A 12,943-nucleotide genomic window follows, 5' to 3' on the forward strand; every position below is an offset into this window, starting at 1 on the left:
TGATGGTTGGACATCAAGTTGTAGTGGCCTATAACCCTCAGGCATTGTTCAAGAAGAAATACCATTTCAGATCCTCTGACTTACTTGCAAGAAACATCAAAGAGTTGGCATGGAAACAAAATCGAGAGTAGGTGGATTGTGACAAAAGCTTGACATTTTCCACAGAGATTGAATCCCCATGTCATTACAATATGGTTTAGTTTTTGTGTTGTTAGAGAACAGATGCAAGCCTAGTTATTTACTGTTATTAGCATATTTGGACTGAAGGAATAAATAGGCCTTGCCGGTGCTAGTGCTACTGATTTTTTATTTTTAAATCTTGCTATTTGATTTTTCAACACTGTGTAGGTAACCATTGCTCTAGCTTCAACCTCGATGCGATTCTTTGAAGTTCGAACAGACAAGATCAGGAAGATCAGGATTCGTTGAAAATTTTGAAAGTAGCTGGAAAATGCAACCTTTATTTGTGGATGAAGAGCTATGGCCCCTTCAAGCTCAGTTCTGTTGCGGAGTACGTCGCTTGCAACAATAGCAGAGGAAGAATCGCATCGAGGTTGAAGCTAGAGCAACAGACATAACCAGCGAGCAAATCAGAGAGATGGGCAGTCAGGAGAAAAACTGCAAGGCATTCCCATAATTTCAGTGTTCACTATGTTATCATGTTTTTAGGTGAAAAATGCATAATCCAAAAGAGGGAGCTTAAACAGCATGGATTTGTACAGTATTAGAAAAGCTTATTTCTTTCCATTGAGAAATATGTCTAAATACGTTGAATTGGCAAAATTTTAAAATGTGGGGTTGTTCTAGTTCTAGAACGTACCAGAATGTGGACCTCTGAATGAATGCCACATACTGAGAAATCCAAAATAAGATGATATAAAAACATGAGGTTGAAAATGATGAGTTGGTAACTCCGTTGGTGCCATGGATTCTATCCTCTCCTCCTCCACCACTTTCCAACTGAGAAACCCCCTTCTCTCCCTCCACCAACCTCCATTTCCATCCTCCAAAATCACCATAAACAGGCTCAACAAGTCACAAAGAGCCTTATCCTCTCCTCCTCACCAGCCTCTCAGAATATCTGCAGCTTCACAATCTGCTGCAACTTCCGCCGCCACGGCTTCTTCCTTCGTGCCATCTGAAATGAAGGCATGGTCCTACTCCGAGTATGGTGGCGTCGACGTGTTGAAGCTTGAAACCAATGTCGCAGTCCCTGAGATCGGTGAGGACCAGGTTCTGATCAAAGTGGTTGCCGCTGCTCTCAACCCCGTTGATTCCAAAAGGCGAGCCGGCAAATTCAAGGCCACTGATTCGCCTCTTCCGGTAACTCTCCTTGACTGTCTTCCACATTCATGTTACAATCTTTGAAAACTAGCATGATTCTGTTTCTGCTTGTTGATATTGTGCGTAGTTAGTGTTAAACATAGATTAATAATTTGTTCATCCAAATGCATATAAGACTGTTCCAGGGTATGATGTTGCTGGAGTGGTGGTGAAAGTAGGGAAGCAAGTGAAGGATTTGAAGGAAGGAGACGAAGTTTATGCAGATGTTAGTGAGAAAACACTGGAGGGGCCGAAACAGTTTGGATCCTTAGGGGAGTACACAGCCGTCGAGGAGAAACTGGTAGCTCTTAAGCCCAAAAACATTGGATTTGCAGAGGCAGCTTCCCTCCCTCTTGCAGTTGAGACTGCCTATGAAGGCCTTGAAAGAGCTGCATTTTCCCAGGGAAAATCCATTCTTGTTCTTGGTGGAGCTGGTGGCGTCGGATCCCTAGTCATACAGGTAGTGTTGTCAGCAGAGAAATTGTGTTAATGAAATGTGCCTAACTCTTCTTCTCCTAACAGTTGGCAAAGCAAGTGTTTGGCGCTTCTAAAGTGGCTGCTACTGCTAGCACACCTAAGCTGGATCTTCTCAAAAGCTTAGGAGTTGATTTGGCTATCGACTACACTAAACAAAACTTTGAAGACTTGCCGGACAAATTCGATCTGGTTTTCGACACAGTTGGTAAGATAACATATACCTAAAAATGGATGTCTCAAAGTAAAATGGTGATGCTGATGTGGGAAATGGAAACAGGGCAAGGTGATAGGGCTGTTAAGGCGTTGAAGGAAGGAGGAAGCGCTGTCGTCCTAACTGGCCCTGCCGAGCCACCCGGTTTTAGGTTTGTGATAACTTCAACAGGAGAGACCCTGAAGAAGCTAAATCCTTATCTGGAGAGTGGGAAGCTCAAGGCCATTGTGGATCCTAAGGGGCCATTCCCTTTCGACAAGGTTCATGAAGCTTTCTCGTATCTTGAAACCGGTCGTGCTACTGGAAAGGTCGTCATATATCCCACTCCTTAGATTATTAAGTACTATATAATCAAAATCACAACAGTTTTAAGAACAGATAACTTTTAACTTTGACGTGCCTTTTTGGCCATTGCAATAAGAGAAAGGTTGGTATTGTTCAAAACACAAGTCACTTCACAAAATGCACACACTTGCAAGGTTTCGAGACCTTGGCTATATCTATAACGGAAAAACAAAAAATTGTAGAAAGTAACCTCATTTTACAGTGAAGAGACCTTATTCTGTGGCGATGAAATGCCAATAATATACAACATTTGATCCGAAGGAAGTAGCATGAATTAATGTTGGTATAGCTCATAGCGAGAGAGAAGGGGAGAGGTTGAAGTCGAGGTCCCAGAGCTCGAAGGCGCAGTTGACAAAGTCGTAGTGGCCTCCCTTAAGCGACAGAGTTTTGTTCACCACACCTTCCCTCACAAATGGATAAGTTAATAGGTTCCCCAGAGACACATTCACTGCCTCCTGTTCATCATCATCGTCGTCACCATTACCAGTTTATACCATATATCAGAATCAGATTCTTTTTTTCTTGCATTATATCAAAGCATCAAATGACTAGTTGAGGATTCGTTACCTTCTCCAGATGAGTGCATTGTTCCCCGAAATCCAAGTCTTTACATTCGATCCGCACCTTCGCCTTAGCCACCTTACAGATGTTCACCCACTCTTCTATGAAATCACTACAGCATTCGCAGAAAAAAATAAGACACAACAAAATTTCCATTCTTGTAACTAACGACCATTTTCCAGTCTTGTAACTAATAGTGAAATATGTGTCTTTAACACAAAATGCAGGATGAAACTGAAGTACAGAATTATTAAACAAAGACAATAGAATAAGACACGAGGCAAGATTGCAATTCAAAAAAAAGAGGATAAGAAGCATAAAATAAGCGCATTCCAAGTACAAGTAGTGATACTTTCGTATAAGACATTGTAATAAAATAACAAAGGGATGTGAAGGGAACATAACAGAACACTAACCTTTGCATGGTCCCATCATCAGGGATGGACATGAGGCCCTTTATCCCTCCACAACAGCTGTGCCCAATCACTAATATATCCTCCACCTAACATTACAAATTTCTTCTAGTCAACACAAATCACATGTATCACAGAATAAATACTAAAGTAAACATTTATTTTGAATTAATAAAATGACTCATTTGGCGTTGTCTATATTAGTCAAATTAAATGATTGAGCAAAGTAATGATTATGAGGATGAGGAATCTATTCCCAACTAGTTCAACATGCGTGAGCACCTTCTTTGGTTAAGGGTACGAAAAGTACTGGCATATGATTAATGAATAGTTTGATTAGTTTATGCGATTTAATTCAGAATATACCTAAAACTATTTCCTTGGTTACCTTGAACTAAAAGATGGATCTTCCTTTTTCTTGAAGAGAATTTGAAGCTGTTTAGTACTGATTCCCACAGCCAAATTTAAGTTTTGATTGAATTTTGGAAATTATGACTATTTGACTTCCACATTAAGGAACACTTTATCCTATGGGAGAAAACAACACTAGCAAAAAAGTGTTTGTGGAATTAGGTTGTCCTGTGGCTGAGAAAGTGGCACATATATAATAACATTAAGAAGTTTGTGGTATATGTCTGCAGAAATTTTCATCATTCCACATATACTAACACCACAACTTTTGCTTTTGACTATCAACTTATTAAGTTGTAGATAAGCACGTACAAAGAATTGTTGACACCAAGAAGAATGAAGGTTTATCTACCAAAAAAATGTAGACAAACTTATAATCCAAAATTTTAATATAGCTATACGTAGCAATTCTATACTCTTGCAAATTGATACACAAATATTGAGATGACCTGTATACTTGATTGAAAGACTCATCTTTCTAAGTTAATTGACCAGCGCCAGTATTAAAAGTTTTTAGACTAAAATTAAAACGTAAAAAGTAAAGAATAATAACCACCTTCAGATGAATCACTGCGTATTCAATTGCAGCCCCCATCCCTGAGTATTTCTTCTGCAACGTATAAAAATTAACCATGGTAAGCTTACTTGGAAAAGCGTCACTAATAAATAGATAGAGATATTAAAGAATTAAAAGTAGTACTATTATTATTATTATTATTTGGGTTTGATGTTTACCTGATCATATGGTGGAACCATGCTAGCAATGTTTCGCACCATAAAAGCCTCACCAGGCTGGAAATTCAATATGTGCGAAGGGCATACTCGCGAATCAGAGCAAGCAAATACCAAAAACTGCATTTATTCATTCCATCAAATTTTAAATGGTAAACCATCAAATAATCCTGTCTTGTTTGTATACATTTTGATCTTGTGATTTACCTTTGGACTTTGGCTTTTGGACAGTTCCTCGTACAAAGCAGGATTTTTCCTATGGTTAAATCAGACCAAATTTGAGTTTAATAGTGCTAGTAAAATAAAACTAGACATGTCTAGACCAGACCAGTAGCATGCCAAATGACGTATCACAAAGGGAATTAACGAGGAAATTGATTGTAATTACCATAAAAAAAATACTAATGCTTATCACTACTTATCAATTATTGGCGCAAATGAAGGAGGACCACTTATTTCGTATTACTTGTATCAATCCCATCAAAATAGTGGAAAGATCCCATCCAATCAATGCTTATAAACATCATGCATCATCAGTTCATCACGTCCTAATAAAAAATGTATCTAACCTAACACACTGGCTAACTAAAAAGGTCACAATTAGGTCAATATAGCTTGCAGCCCGTGTGTTGGCCCAAATAGCCAGCCAAATTTATAGGGTTCGGGTTGGAAATTTCTAGCCTGATAAAATTAAAATCCGATTATCCCGCACCCGATTAACCCACGACCCGTTAGGGTTAGACCCGAAAACCCGATAAAATTTCTATTACTCTATTTTTTACTCATAATTCGACACTTCATTGATTAATTTTATAATATCGATAACTAAAAAAATAACTTTCAATTTTATATTAAATATACATATTATATATTAAATTTTTATTAATATAATAATTGATAAATAAATTAAAAACATCAAATTCACTTTAAAAAATATTTAAATTTCTAAAACATGCATTAAAATTTCACGAAATATCTCAAATATTAGTATTTATCATGTTCATGATTTAGTTTGACCATATATCTCAAATTTATCATAATTAAATATTTTACATTTTATGAATATAACTAATTTTCATCATTATCTATTGGATTGATAGCATGTTAATCTTATCGGTAGCAACCCGATTAACCCGCTGGGCTAGCCCGAAACCCGAGCTCTTAGGGTTAGGGTTGAACTTTTACAACCCGAAAGAATTCACAACATGATTAGCCCGCACCCGATTGACCCGCATCCCGATGGACCGGCCCGATTGACATCCCTAATCATAAGAACCCCGTAAATTAACATCTCCAAGAATGTCGCAGTTGTGTTTTTAATGAATTATGCTTCCAAACGCCTTTAATTTCCATCTTATCCTCAAAATCTGAAATAAAAGTCAACATACTCGTAATTCTCCTTCTTGAAATGCTCGAACCCGGCCTGAATTCTGGCAACCGGGTCGAAGGCCACCTTTGCGGCTGCGGCGCCTGAGAGCTCCGTCATCAGCTTCTTAACCTCGGCCGCTGTGGCGCCTTCCAATTCGCCGTTCTCACTGGAGGAAACAAAAGCAGTCAGTCAGGGTTGAAAAGGTGGGGCCCAGTGATGGATCATGACAATTCCATAGGCCGACTAATCCGGCCGTAGCGGAAGATAGCTTCATTTGCCTCGGGAAAGGCGAAATTTGGTTTTCTGGTGGGGGAATCCCGAGGAAATCATACGAAGAATTGAATACCTCAGAAGGTTCTTAAGTCCTGCGATGGCTTCCTCGTATACCTCCAACGCCATTTCACTCTCTTTTCTGCACAAAACAAAAAATGTCCAGAATTTATCTGAATACATCATCAAAAAAAACTTTCCTAAATTCATCAAATGTGCATGCTAGGTCACCAATTTTAGCTCCAAAAAGAATCACAGGTAGGTCAAATCGAAATAAAGAAATCTGTTGGAATACAGATTTTGTATTCAACCATGTCCATGGCCTCTGATCACAAATGATCCGCCCAAAAAAACATGCTAAACATCTAGCTAATTTTAAAAATTGTTGTTTCTCCCCAAAACAACAAACAATTATAACTCAGTAAACAAGAGATCGATCGCATGCTAAATGTATGATTGAGGGTGTCAGAATTAAAAATAAATGGAAAGGAATGGAGGTAGCGATTGGAAGAAAAAAGAGGAGGAATAATGAATTGTGGGGGAGGATGATGATACGGACCTTTTTCTCCTGAGAAATCTTTTCTCTGACTGGGAATAAACCAATGCGTCCTAAAGGCCAGGCCGATCTTGTTCTATTATAGTAGTGCCGGAAGTAACCATGGTTAGAGGATGCCTAACCGTGGTTAGTGAGAGATGACTGAATATTCAACGCAGCAGTATGGATGGATGGCGCACATCAAAACATGTGGGAGTGGACCGACTCACCCTTTTTCTCATTTTTTCCTCTTTCTAATTACATTTTGCTATTCTCGATTGCTTACTATATTTGTTTATGTGTATCAATAAATTCTGACTAACTGCTCAAACAGTTACGAGGATGATAATTTACGGTCAATTAGGATTCACTAATCCTTATTACAATTCACTGATTACATTTATTATTCTATTAAATGGAAATGCCCTTACAATTACAATATGTTACTAATATTTTAGAATTTACAAATGATATATGGAAGATCTACATCAATTGATTGAAATTCATCAACTTCATTTTCTGAAAAATTTTGTACAACATCACAATAAAGGCACGTATCTGAACAAATTCAACAATCAGAAAAATCGACATGGTATAATTTTTGTTGGCAATTGAAACTAAAAATATAACATATTACTGTCCCACATCGGTGTCAAGAGAAAACTAAAAACTGAAACTAGTATATAAGTCTCGTGGGCCCCTCCTCCTATAACCAATTGGTTTTAGGATGGAACCCATGGATTTCTATCAATTTTTATCTCAGACAGTACTGTAATAATTTCTCAACAATTTCAAGCCTAAAAATTTCCTAGTCACTTTTTTGACATGTTTAGTTTTCTCCATATATATTGATAAATGATATCATTGCGTCACTAAATAATACTCCCTCATTTCCATAATAGTAGAGTCATTTTCTCATTTTGGTACGTTCCATAGTAATAGAGTCATTTCTTTTTTTAGTAAAAGTCAACACATTTCTCCACACCTACTTTATTTTGTCTTCATCTCTCTACCTTTTTTATTTTTCACTTTATTCTCTCTTTACTTAACTCACTTAACACAATTTTCTTAATCTCCGTGCCGAAAAGAAACGCCTACATTACTATAGAACGGAGGGAGTACGGAGTAGTAATTAAATATGTGAGAAAACCGAATAATAAAATAAACCTTAATGAACTGATTACCAACTATCATGATTTGAAAATTTAAATTTTAATTAATTTTTTCAATTTTTAATAAAAAATATTATTATTTCCTATTAGTGGTTGTTGATTTGGTCACACATATTTCAAATTAATGATGACGTTAAGTTAATTGCTAAGTGTGGTAAAAAAAAATGATAAAATTCACCGACAGCATCGTATTCGTAGTATTTTTTTTACCACATTTGATACAATTTCATTCAAATTAGACATTGTAGGAAAATTAAGAAAAATATTAAAATTTATAATTTTTACGACAACGTGTAATATTGCAGAATGCACCAAAATTTGACTAGAACTCATGATTTTTTCGATAATATGCCTAAAGTTTTTCAAGGAAAATTAGTATTGTTGTTGAAAGGACAAGAAAGAATTTGGGACTGTTTCAATGGATAGAGAATTTATCCTTTTATTACCATGTACTATATAATTTAGTGACAGAAAATTCCAAGCTGTGCAATAATTGCCAGATTGCAAGAGAAAACTGCAAAATTAATTGACGTTGACTATCTATATTATTGCAGTGGGGACCAATGTTGAACTGCTTCCGCCCAAAACGGATCATTGCCTATGCTCCAATATCAATTTTCTTACTTATATCAAAACATAACTTAATTTAATTAACTCGATTAAGTGATATCCAATTTTAAACATTACATAGTACAATATCTCGAATCACTTCTATTTGTAAATATATTTGACAAACTCTTCCTAATCCCTATAGAGCGCACGGCACAACTTAATATTTAATAGTTTTAAACACTCGTATTGAGGTTGAGAATGGATCAAAACTAAATGAAACTACGTCAAACTTAAGTAATCATTTTAGTTAACAAAAACACTACTTTCCGATGGCCTAATTAAGTCATGAGAGGATAGTGTGGCTAGTGGGGATTTTATATGGGCAAGTCAAATGCCAACTTTTCGAATCATTGATTATCTTCTTCATTACATTTTCATTCCTACCCATTAATTTAGTCAAATTCTAGTGTTTTATAAAAATTTTTATTATGTGCTCTACAAAAAGTATGACTTAAATCCTAAAGGGGGAAGGGCGTATATAAATTATAATTAAGGACCCTTTTATGCATTTGTTTTTTCTTTTAAAATGTGCATGTTGCCGGAACATGCAATATTGTAGTGTGCTAACCACTTTTTATCAGAATACTTCTATTTAATTATTTCCAAATTGTAAAGTTATCGAACCCGACAATGTAATAATATATATCTACATTTGTTCGATGGGTTTTGGTGATAATTAGTGATTAGGTTATCTCATTATCAAATTCTGGATCCGCCTTGGGAAATACTCATATTTTAAAAAACACAGGGATAAATTCATAATTAATTAGCGTATTTCTTCTATCATTAATTTATATAGTAACAAATGAAATCGAAAGGAAAAGACAGATACATTATTTCATAAAGTGCAATCTTCTTTATCCTTCTTTCCCCAATAATACTAATTTTCCTTCAAAATTTATGGCATATTTTATTAATTAGTAGTAATAGCCAAGTATATGGAGATAAGATCCTAAATCTGTATGTGGATGAGATTTGTCAACCCAAAGAGGAAAAATGACATTAATATATTGTGTAAGACTAAAGTCTAAAATTGAATCTCTATTTTTGTTCAAAAAATTCGGTCTTACACATTAAGTATATTAATTTCTAATCCTAATATTTTTTGTCATAATTCACAGTTCCATCAGTAAATTGCATTTTTATCATATTAGTGAGTAAATTATCATTCCAATCAACTAAATTTATGAGTTAATTACTATTATAAATTAAAAGATAAAACATACTTAAGTTTGTCAAAAAAATCCCATAAATTGTATCATGACTTATTTTAAAAGAATTTTTTTTGTAAGTAGGCAAAATAATTTACAAATTTTAAATATTAAATTAATTAGGTTAAAAACAATTAATTAGAATGATAATTACCATATTTATATGGTCAAAACGTAGTTGGCCGTTGTGGCTCGAAAGTCGAAACATATTTTTTAGGATACGACCTTTTCTATTCGTTTGCAAGGGAAAATAAAATTAATTGCCAAATAAATCAGTTTTTGGGACAATACAAATGGTACTTTTGATAATTCAAAATTCTCTTCTGTTATTGACAGAAGATGGAAAAAAATTATCAGAATAATTAAATGGTGTGAAGTCAACTGCCAAAGGTTTTCTAAAGCAGAAAATATTAGGAAAAAGAAAAAAGAGATGGCACGTTGATTTGTAAATTTAAATTTATAATAGGTGAAATAATTATAGGTAAAGTAGATACTGTATGAAGAACAATTTTCTTGGAATAAAAATATTAGTTAAAGTGTTTTCTCTCTTTTCACAACTTATAAATAGATTTTCATATTTTCACAATTTAAACAAGATTTTTTATTTACAACAAATACTCACTTTTTGTGAAACTCAAATAAATCTCTCTTTTTCTCTCCATTTATAATAACAAGTCGATAATACACATCATAAAATCAAATAAGAATTGTATTTATAGTAAATAAGACTTCTCTTTAAAACAGATAAGACTGTAAAAGTCTTATTCGATTTTGTAAAATAGTTTATTGGATTCTTCTATATATTTTTTTTATATTTAAAACGAATAATCTCTTTAAATTTAGTAAGTCCATTTTCTATTTTTCTGCCTTTTATATTTTGAAGAATCAGCCGTGGATATTAAATAGAAAAATTATGGCGTAATTATATACTTTTGTTCTGATTGTTTGGGCCAAATGGAAAAGGAAAGTAAAAAAAAAGCCTCAAAACCCTCAATTTAATGCATAAATGAATGCTTCATCACATTGTCCAAATATAATATCTTCAGTTCAAGGCAAATACTATATTTATATTTTTGGGACCATCCGCAATGACATTATTGACATGTATTCAATCTGGAGGGATACGTTAAATATGAATAAACCTAAATAAATAATTATGAATTAACTAAACATAAATAGTACTACTATCAATTAACCGGAAAGTTGAAACATTAACTTAAATTATTGCGGTATGGATTTTATGAAAGAAAAAACAGGTAATTTTTTTTGTCTCATAAAAACCTAGAGTATGATTTATGAACCAGCGTTTACTTGATGTTCTTATTGTTTTCTCCAAGATTTTGATCAGATATTTTATTTGTCGAATTAAATGAGTAGTTATTTCTGGATTATATATAGGCTGGCCTACGAAATGGATTAGATCACGGCCCTTATTTAAAACATTTAACTTAGCTGCCCCAACAGGCCCACGACTAATAGTTTTGTGCCTTATTAATAACATTTGAGCTAAGCCCATTTAAAATCTAATGAAACTTTGGGTATCTTAGTCCATCAGAATAAGTGTTTAATGTGCAAAATATATTAGCCACAATTAATTCGAATAACCCCTACAATAAATATTTAAAGTAATATTCTATTTCGTATTCATATAAAATGATATCGGGTATTAGTTTAAATATTATTCATAGAAAAGGGTTTAAGTTACGGTCATGAAAAATCAATTCATCAAGCGTTGTGTTTCAAAATAAATATTGAAATGTGTGGAGTTAGAGGTCCGTTTTAATTATGGCCCATGTCTAAAGCCTAATAACCAAACCCTTAATCCAGTTCGGATGCCTCGCTCTGACTCGGACTGGGACCCATGACCATGAACTCTTTTCTACATTATTCTCTCTACCTCCTTATTAACATTTTTTCTATACGAGTGAAAAAAAAGAAGTATCTCAACTATTGATGGACAGCGAGAATATTATTTTGTGTTTGTAACCGATCTATCGATTGTAAAGCCGATCACCTCACTCTAATAAATGAAGTCTAGATTTAACATAAATTCTGGCGAATATGATCCTTATTACAATATAATGAATAAGTAGTAGCTAGGAGTACAAGATAAATTAGTATTCTAATTTCTATTTCTCTAAAAAAACCGAACCAAAATAAAAGGTAGTGAATGATGAGTAGACTTGAAAACTTTAATGTGCTAATGTTGCTATCCCTTACCAAGAAGTAAAATATGCTATAATGACGTAACACGAGAGTAGTATATAACGCAAAAAAGTCCGGCTAAAGTTTTATTTATGCACATATAAATTATAAAAGCTATTTTGTCTTTCACTTCCTAAATTATTGCGTCTACAACTTTTTTTCCTAACTATAAATAGCTAATATTCTTCCCATTAATGAATTTCTGCCCATTTGCACCATACGTACTTTAATGCAAAAATTGACTCAATTTGAATTTCGCATATTTTAATTATGAATGAGATTATACAGCCACATAATTTTTCTCTTTTATGATATTATTATTCACCTAAATGAAAAAAAAAAGCACGAGTTTGATAACCACACCTTTGGTGGCACTTATACATATGTTTCCCTCGTTTCATCACGCCCTTTACTTTAATATGCTTTATACTTTTGAAAATTTGTTATTTCATACTTTCATTATATTCTTGTAAGTTGTAGCTTTAATTATTTTGAACTTTATTTTTTATTTTTTCAGAAAGTCGTACAAGGCTAAAGCAGGGACCAAATATGTACAAATGCGTTATGATAACATTGTTTCGAAGAAACTTTAAATTTGCAGGAGAATATGGCCAAATTTGAGATATACATATTCCAAGAAAGAGAGATGCAAGAATAATCTCTCGGCTGTTATTTCCTTTTCAATATTTAACCTATTTCATAACAAAAGAAGAATAGTTACTCAAATTTTGATATATATTGATCGATGTACGAGTCTAGTCTATTGTAGTTGAACAAATGAAATCATCACCCCCAAAGGAAATAAAAGAAAATAAAAGCAAATAAAAGACAGAAAAGTAAGAGTTAAAGATACTCCCTCCGTCCAAGAACCCTTTTGACTCGGCACGGGTGTTAAGAAATTATTTGGCTTTGTGAAGAAAAGTAAAAGGAGAAAGCAAGTGAAATGTGGGACCCATTTAAAGTATAAGTTTTATATTGGATTAGGAGTGTAAAAAGTTTGTGGATTGTGGGGTTTGCATATTAAAAATGGAATAAAGTAAATGACGTTATAAATCGTAGACAAACCAAAATGGCAAAAGAACTCTTTAAATCGTGG

General features: G+C 34.0%; 2 protein-coding genes across 2 annotated transcripts; one reads left to right on the forward strand and one right to left on the reverse strand.

Moving 5' to 3' along the window:
* Nucleotides 1-401: 401 nt before the first annotated feature.
* Nucleotides 402-2,455, forward strand: LOC121798247 (2-methylene-furan-3-one reductase-like). Its single transcript, XM_042197153.1, has 4 exons — nt 402-1,323; nt 1,460-1,783; nt 1,846-2,005; nt 2,078-2,455. The coding sequence occupies exons 1-4, from the start codon at nt 925-927 to the stop codon at nt 2,341-2,343; spliced, it is 1,149 nt and encodes a 382-aa protein (XP_042053087.1). The 5' UTR covers nt 402-924; the 3' UTR covers nt 2,344-2,455.
* Nucleotides 2,395-6,706, reverse strand: LOC121798248 (carbonic anhydrase 2-like). The gene is made up of 9 exons (XM_042197154.1): nt 6,672-6,706; nt 6,189-6,254; nt 5,862-6,008; nt 4,681-4,729; nt 4,477-4,593; nt 4,298-4,351; nt 3,334-3,419; nt 2,924-3,029; nt 2,395-2,811 (listed from the first exon to the last, which is right to left on the reverse strand). The coding sequence occupies exons 2-9, from the start codon at nt 6,239-6,241 to the stop codon at nt 2,647-2,649; spliced, it is 777 nt and encodes a 258-aa protein (XP_042053088.1). The 5' UTR covers nt 6,242-6,254; nt 6,672-6,706; the 3' UTR covers nt 2,395-2,646.
* Nucleotides 6,707-12,943: the final 6,237 nt, after the last annotated feature.

The sequence above is a fragment of the Salvia splendens genome, chromosome 4, assembly GCF_004379255.2.
Source record: "Salvia splendens isolate huo1 chromosome 4, SspV2, whole genome shotgun sequence".
NCBI lineage: Eukaryota > Viridiplantae > Streptophyta > Magnoliopsida > Lamiales > Lamiaceae > Salvia > Salvia splendens.

What these genes read in the sequence shown, in the direction of transcription:
- LOC121798248 (XM_042197154.1), bottom strand. Translation starts at nt 6,241, where the DNA reads ATGGCGTTGGAGGTATACGAGGAAGCCATCGCAGGACTTAAGAACCTT. An exon ending in GGACTTAAGAACCTTCTGAG is followed by an intron (nt 6,009 to 6,188) that starts GTATTCAATTCT and finishes TGTTTCCTCCAG; the next exon opens with TGAGAACGGCGAATTGGAAG. An exon ending in CCAAAAGCCAAAGTCCAAAG is followed by an intron (nt 4,594 to 4,680) that starts GTAAATCACAAG and finishes GAATAAATGCAG; the next exon opens with TTTTTGGTATTTGCTTGCTC.
- LOC121798247 (XM_042197153.1), top strand. Translation starts at nt 925, where the DNA reads ATGGATTCTATCCTCTCCTCCTCCACCACTTTCCAACTGAGAAACCCC. An exon ending in CCACTGATTCGCCTCTTCCG is followed by an intron (nt 1,324 to 1,459) that starts GTAACTCTCCTT and finishes AATGCATATAAG; the next exon opens with ACTGTTCCAGGGTATGATGT. An exon ending in TCGGATCCCTAGTCATACAG is followed by an intron (nt 1,784 to 1,845) that starts GTAGTGTTGTCA and finishes TTCTCCTAACAG; the next exon opens with TTGGCAAAGCAAGTGTTTGG.